This window comes from Musa acuminata, chromosome BXJ2-5 (genome assembly GCF_036884655.1).
Source record: "Musa acuminata AAA Group cultivar baxijiao chromosome BXJ2-5, Cavendish_Baxijiao_AAA, whole genome shotgun sequence".
NCBI classification, from domain to species: Eukaryota; Viridiplantae; Streptophyta; class Magnoliopsida; order Zingiberales; family Musaceae; genus Musa; species Musa acuminata.
Window position 1 is genome coordinate 37,120,994 of NC_088342.1, and position 8,077 is coordinate 37,129,070.

The following is an 8,077-nucleotide window of genomic DNA, read 5'->3' on the forward strand; positions in this document are numbered from 1 at the left end:
AATTACTTTGAAATATTAATCATATTAAAATATTTATAAAAATTGAGGCTTGAATATTTCAGTTTGAGAATAAGCAAGAAAAAAATCCGTTAATATGTGAGTCTAGCAACACCATCATATTAGGCAAAAAAAGAAGAACCAGCATCCTAAATCTTGTTGTCCCCTCCTCTCGCTTTCTCTGTGTTCTTTTACATCATTTAGATAATTCTTTACATTGTACTCAAAGGAGCTCATAGATGGCAACGTTGGACTTTGGAGTATGTCGGCAAGCTTTGTTAGCCTGAGACCACATGTGGCGTGTCCATGCCATGCCATGCTGCACTTTGTGCCAAACAAGACTGTGGCTGTTTTCATGCTTGGCTTTCATGAGCTATTTTGTTTCTTTGTTTTCTTCCGTGATCTCATTCCTCTTGAAATCAATTTAATCTTTTCGATCTTACATGTAAGACAACTATCTCATTCCTCTTTGTTTTCCTTTTTTCTTTTTGGGGTCATCTCATTACTCTCAAATCAATTTAATCCTTTCAATCTTACATATAATTGCATAATTAAGACATTATGATATATCGTTATCATCAAACTTTTTCTTTCTTTTTTTTTAGTGATCTCATTACTTTTGAAGTCAATTTAATCTTCTCGATCTTACAAGTAATATAAAAGTCAATATCAAATAATTAAGACATTACGGCTTGTTGTTACCATCAACATTGCACATCGATATGAGTCTTCTCTCCTTTTTATTTTTCTTTTACTTTTGATCTTTCTTTTATATCATTCTTTGTTTTCTTCTAACGTTTTATAGGATTTATATGAAATAAATTGCAAAGATTCTTACTTGATCAAACTTCTAATTTACCATTTACTTCTATTTTTTTAATTTAAGAAGGCATTATAAGGTAAGGTAAACTTTTTTAATAATATATTAAAAATATGTTAATGAGATAAGAATATTGAGCTGAATATATGGAGTTATTATGAAATACAGAAAAAAAAAATTATTCATGAATAACTAAATATCGTTTCGATTTAGGATACGATGAAAGAGACTTATTTAAGAGGACAAAGATACGTGTTTGGGAGACCTATGGATGTGTTAATTAAAAAAAATAAAATGATTAATATTGATGATAAGAAGAGAGACAAAAGGAAGCTTAACAAAAATTATAAATAAAAATTTAAATATTCTAAATTTAATTCAACATATAACTTATTACCACGATAAAAAATCTATATACCTGATTTTAAATAATTAAGACTTATTACTTACTATTATATTGTAAGACAAAGAATTACATAGGTAAGAAACGAATGGATACTTTTTCTTCTTTCAAATACAATAACACATTCAAACATGAATTGATTTATATCGATACATTCAAATATCTGACATATGTCAACGTTATCTTGTTTACTGGCAATTTAAGTGCATGGAGCAGCAGCATGGAGAACAGCAACAGGAATCCCTCCTCATGATCCATGGGACTGTGTGCCCAATCTTTAATCCCCAGAGCAAGGAGGATCCAAGGAACTACTGTTCCTCCAAAGCTCATCGAGAACAAAAGAAAGGAAGACTGATGCATGTGGCAGTAGTAGCTTTGGCCATTGGATATATAGCAAGATGTGAAGCACAGTAGTCGTAGTAGTAGTAGTAAGCATGGATAACATGTTGGGAGATCAAAGTAGCTCATCAATCCCCCTCCTCTTCTTCCTCCTTGTCTTCTTTTACATGGCAATTGGAGAGCAAGATGTGAACCATGGATCACATGTTGAGATTAATGGACTCCATCAATCTTCTTCTGCCCCCTTGTCTTCTTTTGCATTGCAACTGTGCATCAATTGTCCAGGACTCTCCTTGGGGCTCTCCAATGCCCTCTTCTCCTGCTCTTCCTCCTCCTCCACCACCTGCTCGCTCAAACTCCTCTTCCTCTCCTTCCTCCGCTCGACGCGGGCCTTCAGAGCCTCCAGCAGCTCCGCCGCCGCCTCGCGCCTCACCCGCCTCCGGTTCTTTATCAGGATCTCACTGACATCCGCCGGAGTTATCTCGGCCTCGTCCACCACCTCCGCCAACTCCCACATCAGTTCGTCGTTCTGCTCGCCGTCTTCCCATCCTAGGTAGTTCTTCATGAGGATCTTCAGCGCCTGGAACGAGCAGTAGCTCATGAACACGTGCATGTCCATCCTCCCCGACCGCACCAGCGCCGGGTCGAGCTTCTCGATGTGGTTGGTGGTGAACACGAAGATCCGCTCGCTGCCGCAGCACGACCACAGCCCGTCGGTGAAGTTGAGCAGCCCCGACAGGGTTATTGTCCTGGCGGCGCCGCCGCCGTCCTCCGTCCCGCCGGTGGGTCTCAAGTCCGATGGCGGCTCACACGACGGGACCGGCTTCTTGGAGCTCCTGTTGGTGAGATTGACGGAGCAGTCGATGTCTTCGATGACGATGATTGACTTGGAGGTGGTCTTCATCAGGAGCTTTCGGAGCTCGGAGTTGGTGTGCACCTCAGTGAGCTCGAGGTCGTAGACGTCATAGCCGAGGTAATTGGCCATGGCAGCGATCATGCTGGACTTGCCAGTGCCGGGCGGGCCGTAGAGCAGGTATCCGCGCTTCCATGCCCGGCCGGTCTTCTCGTAGAAGGCCTTCCCTTGAGCGAAGTCGTTGAGGTCGGCCATGATGAGCTCCTTCCTCGCGGGATCCATGGCGAGGGTGTCGAAGGTGCTTGGATGCTTGAATGGGACTGACTCCCACGGGAAGCCGCGGGACTCCATGGAGCCGCCGCGGGAATTGGTGTACAGCAGCCGGTCCTGGTTCCGGCGGCGGAGTTCGGTGGCGGTCTCCATGATGTGGTCGAGGTACGCCGGGAGGAGGAGGGGCTTGTCCTTCTTCTTGATCCGGAGGGTGAAGCTGCGCTTCTCCTCAGGAAGCTGCCTCCAGGAGAAGGTCTGCGACTGGCGCTGCGTGACGGCGTGCTCCCAGGTGGCGCTGGCGCCGCGGAAGCTGTCCACGAGGCGGTCGTTGTTGGCGAGGCCGAAGGTGAAGGCGGAGGAGTTGAGGCTGCGGGAGAGGCTCAGCCGGGAGGACGCCATGGAGGCCGACCGGCTGAGGTACAGCTGCACCGCGTGGTACAGCTCATTGGTGTTCACGCCGTCCGTCTCCGTGATGTCGAAGTAGCAGTACGTGGAGAAGCAGCGGAACAGGCGGTGGAACAGCTTCGCCGCCGCGAACCACAGTTCCGGCGGGAACACCGCGTGGAGAATGCTCTGGAAAAAGGCGAACACGCCCATGATCGAGGCCAGGGAGGTCCACACCTCCTTCATATCTCCCCCTCCCCTGTTCTTCGCCTGTTCCCTCCTCCCCTCACCTCCAACAAAAAAGCTTCCTTTCTTATCGCTTTCTTGCTTACACCAACAAAAAGACGGAAAGCAGTTTAGATTCTTGAATCGATTCTTGGAATAACGCAACAGATTTCTGGATCTTGATTGGACGTCTCCACCCTCCGTTCCTTCCTCTGTAATGCCCTACTCTGTTTCAAAGGGAAGAAGAGAGGAAGGGGGAGAGGACAAAGTAAGACGACAAGGAAAAATAAGATTGCTTTGAAGCAAGAAGAGGTTGGGGAGAGGATGTATTTATAGAGGGAAGCTTCACCCTCTTTCTTGCTTCCCGAGCTTTTGTGCGACTACAAAGATGTGAGAAAAAGACCATGGCAGGACCTGTGGAGATTTAGTAGGCCACACCTGCAAACAGCAAGGAATAAATAATCATGCATGCACATAAATGCTATCACTCTTGTGAATCGTATCACGGTTTCTTCACCTCAACATCATCGACTCATATTACTAATGCGTTCATCGAGGATTCTCTTCTCTTACATCTTAGCTGTTAGCAGCATGGCCTTTCAAATCAATCGGAGGGACTGATATCATCAACAACAACATCTATCGCGCGCTCTCTCTCTCTCTCTCTCTCTCTCTCTCTCTTCATTCAATGCCTCCTCCTTCCCTTACCCTCATCAGCTACCAGCAGGGGAGTTCTTTCCCGGCTTCTGCTCATCGATTTCCACATGCAGCAAACACAGATTGCAGGTGCAAGCAAACAAGGCAAGTAAGCCTCGATTCGCAAGCAATCCACACAGGGAAGCGAAGGGAGCTTCAAACAAGGATGAAGCATGCTCGACGCAGCTCGACATGAACAGGCACGCTTCCCAACATCATGGAGTCCGATGTCCTATGCCTTCTACGCTTCCTATAAACCCTAACCAGCCATTGGATCGTGGATTCATCAGCAAATGGTTCTCTCTCTTGTGTGTGTTTCTAGTTTACGTTGCTGCATTCTGCCATGGCATGCACGTACTCCGAGCTTATAACATAATCTTACTTTACAGAAAAGAATCGAATCTACTGCGAGCAGCTGAAGGCAGTAAGATGCAAGAGGTTGAAGAAGAGGCAGAACAACTCACATGTGAGTCCAAAGTTTCTGAGATCGAAGGCATATATTCCCTGCTCCTGAGGATTCTTCTGCGTCCTGTGATCGATCCTCCACTGCAAACCAACTAGCCTCCGAATGAGTAGGTACTGTACTATACACCTACTTGAAGGACAACTTTTAGCTCAATATGGAATCGAAAGAGAACACAGCAAGCTCAATACACCATGTGACGATCCATGTCACACAATTTAGGATTAAGAACCTATTAGTTATTGCAATATTAGATAACGATCTTGTGAAAAAAAATAAAGGATCACATGTAAATTTAATCCTTTCTCAACTAGTAATAACAAGTTATTACTATCCAAGATTAAACCAAATTAAAAAAAAAAAATCAAAATGAACAAAAATTATATCAAATTAAAAAAAAAAACACTTACACTCTTAGACTTCAATCCTATAGACTTGAATACTTGAGGCTTGGATGGATCTACACATGTAAATACCACATATTTATAAATATAAAATATAAGAATCTCTAATCTCTATAACTCTATTTATTCTTATTTAAAAGGTAAAACATCAATTTGACATGTTTCAAAATATATTTTAACTTTTTAAACTAAGAATTCATTATCCCTACAATCCTATCGAATCTTATTTAAAAGGTAAGATATTAATTTGTTATCTTTCAAAATATACTTTAATTTCTTAACACTCTCCCTTAAATTATATATTTGGAGATAAGTGTCAGCTTACTTAGGAAATCTTTAAATTATCCTTTAAAAAGAGATTTGGTAAAAATATCTATTACATTTTCTTTAATTTTGATCTCCATGACCTTAATAACTCCTTGAAGCACCATTTCCTTGGATAAAATGATGTTCAATTTTAATATGTTTGGTTCTTGCATGACAAATTTGATTTGTAGCTAATTTTAAGGTACTTTAATTATCACATGTCCTAGATTAGATGCCTTAACTATACACATTCTTGAGTAGCAAGTGAGGAAGCATTGTATTCTGCTTCAATTATAAAAAGAGACATCGATTGTTATTTCTTACTGTATACCATAATATGCAAGTAGAACCATATAAAAAGACTTAGCTAGAAGTAGATCTACTATTATCCATATCACCTCCTAAATCAGCATCCAATTCAAGGGTAGAATTCATATATATTAAAATTCTTTTTGCTGTATCAAGATGTGGTATACAAAACCAACTAAAAATGCAATATATGGTCTCGTAATTGTTAAGTAGATGAGACTATCAATAATAACAAGTAAAGATCAAGGGTAAGAAAGAATCTTCCCATCATTATAACTTAACTAATAAGACCCTAGGATTTTATCATGGAAGGAAGGAGAGAAAAGGGGATGATCACTTCGAGGGGATCGACCTCCTTGATCACTTCGAGGGGATCAACCTCCTATGGTTTGTCAAAAAACTGAATAATATTTCATTGTCGGCTGAAAAGAAATGGTTACATCACTATTTATAGAGTTCCACCTAGAGTCCACAAGGACTTGGACTCTTAATAATAAATAAATATTACATAAACCTCTACTCGACTCTAATTGAATTAAAAAACTCAATAAACATTATTCAAAAGCTTAGAAAATAAAAAGGTCATAACAATTCCTCCCTCTTTAAATTAGCCTTGTCCTCAAGGCTGAGCAGTATCAAACTCGGGGAGTTTCTCTTTCAACACTTCAATCACAAGATATTTGTGGCACATCACAACCCGTTAATCGAGTAAGTACAGTCTCCACTTCTTGATAGTGTAAGTAATAGGTTAGCCTTTTGGTGTTATAGTCTTCTGAAAAACCCTCTCCATTTGATGGCTAGTGGCAGTTGAGACATTACTTCTATGTCTTCCCTTTAGGATCACCTGCTTTCCATTAATAAAAAATTTCATGATTAGTTTAGAAAAATTTCACGAAACATTACCCAAAGTTGATAGCCATTCAATTTTGAGCACCACTTTGAAGTCTTCCAAGGGTAGTAAAAAGAAGTCCACAAGTAACTCTTGGCCCTACAAAGTCAGTTTAATCTTTGAAAATTTGTTATCACAGATTAAAATTCGACCATCGATAACCTTTACTTTGAATTTGTTACAGTCTTCAATGTGGTAAGCTAATCGGTCGGCAACCTTATTGTTCATAAAATTATTAATACTACCAGTATCAATCAAAATGGTAACATGTTGAAGTTTCAAAGTTCCTCCAACTTTCATAGTTTGCGGGTTAGAGTAGCCGGCTAATGCATACACTATATATATATGTAGGTCCTATTGAATCTTGGATTTTGATGATGAAACCAATTGATAAGTGTTTATGAATTGATCTACTTTTTGAGTGACGTAGGATGCTTCGATTAAGATGAGATAATTAAAGCAGGAAGAATCATGTTGGGCTGATAGAATATGTCAGAAGATTGGACGTCTAGCCGGAGGATTAGATGACATATCGACAGAATGCTTTGGGCCATGGATTCGGGCATCGGGCTAAGAAGAGCGAAAATTACGCCAAGAATATCGGAGTTGTAGAGGTCAACTGGCCGTTGGGCAATAGGCTGCAAAAGAGGACGATGCGTCGAAGAATCGGACGAAGCATCGATGGACCAATGTCATGCTGGACAACGTGATTAATGCTTAGTAATAATTATCTAAATCAAAATGTGTTTTTATATATGCAAGATTAACTACGATAGTGAGGTATAAAGCAAAATAAAGTCCCGGAGTCAAGAACGTGATTTCATTGGGAGTTCGAGAGTTCGTCTAAAGTCCGAACATTTGTCAAAAGTTCTGTCGGAATTGATTGAGAAGTCCCAGAGCTTGCCAAAGAAGCTCATCGGAACTCGCTAAGAAGATTATCATAAAGTCCAGGAGCTTGTCGGGAGTTCGTTGGAACATTGCCGAGAGATCGTCGGAAGTTCGCCAAAAGATCGCCGAAAGCTCGCCAGAAGAAACCTAAACTTACGAACTTTGTTTAGCTTAGTAAATATCTTAAAATTTGTAGTTAGTACATAAAAGGGATTAGAATTGGGCTAACCCAATTAGGGGACAGTTGGGCCAAGTTTGGATTGTGTTGGGCCAAGAGAAAGGCCCAAATAGTGACCAAACAGGTGAAACCATCATGACACAGTCTCCAAGACTGTGTCAAGCGGTGGTACCGCATGTTTAGGTGGTGGTACCGCTAGTCTAGGCGGTGGTACCACCCGTACCCTGAAATTTCGGGGGTTTGAATTTTGGGCTCTAAATTTGAATCCATTTGGGGCCTATAAATACCCCATCTATTCCTGCATGGAGAAGCAAGAAATATTGAGAAAAACCTTGTGATTCTAAAGTTGTAAACCTTAGAAAGTTGAGATTCCTCTTCCTAAAGCTTAGAGAGAGTTCTAAGGGAGGTGTGAGAGGGATACCTCGTAAAAGTGGATTGTAAAAGGTTGTCTCCTAAAGCTGTGAAAAGGAGAAGAGGGGTGTAAAATGGTAGTTGGTGTTTGTCCAAGACTGATAGTGGATGTCGATGGCCTCGACAGAAGAGGAATCAGTGAAGTGGATGTAGGTCACGACGACCGAACCACTATAAAAATCTAGTTTGTGTTTCTCTTGTGCAATTTACTTTACTGCAAACCACTTTACTTACTTTATATC

The 8,077-nt window shown here is 41.2% G+C and overlaps 1 protein-coding gene across 1 annotated transcript; it reads right to left on the bottom strand.

Moving 5' to 3' along the window:
* Positions 1–1,581: 1,581 nt before the first annotated feature.
* LOC135612661 (AAA-ATPase At4g25835-like) lies at positions 1,582–3,593 on the bottom strand. Its single transcript, XM_065109221.1, has one exon. The coding sequence runs from the start codon at positions 3,310–3,312 to the stop codon at positions 1,786–1,788; it is 1,527 nt and encodes a 508-aa protein (XP_064965293.1). The 5' UTR covers positions 3,313–3,593; the 3' UTR covers positions 1,582–1,785.
* Between the last annotated feature and the right edge of the window lie 4,484 nt (positions 3,594–8,077).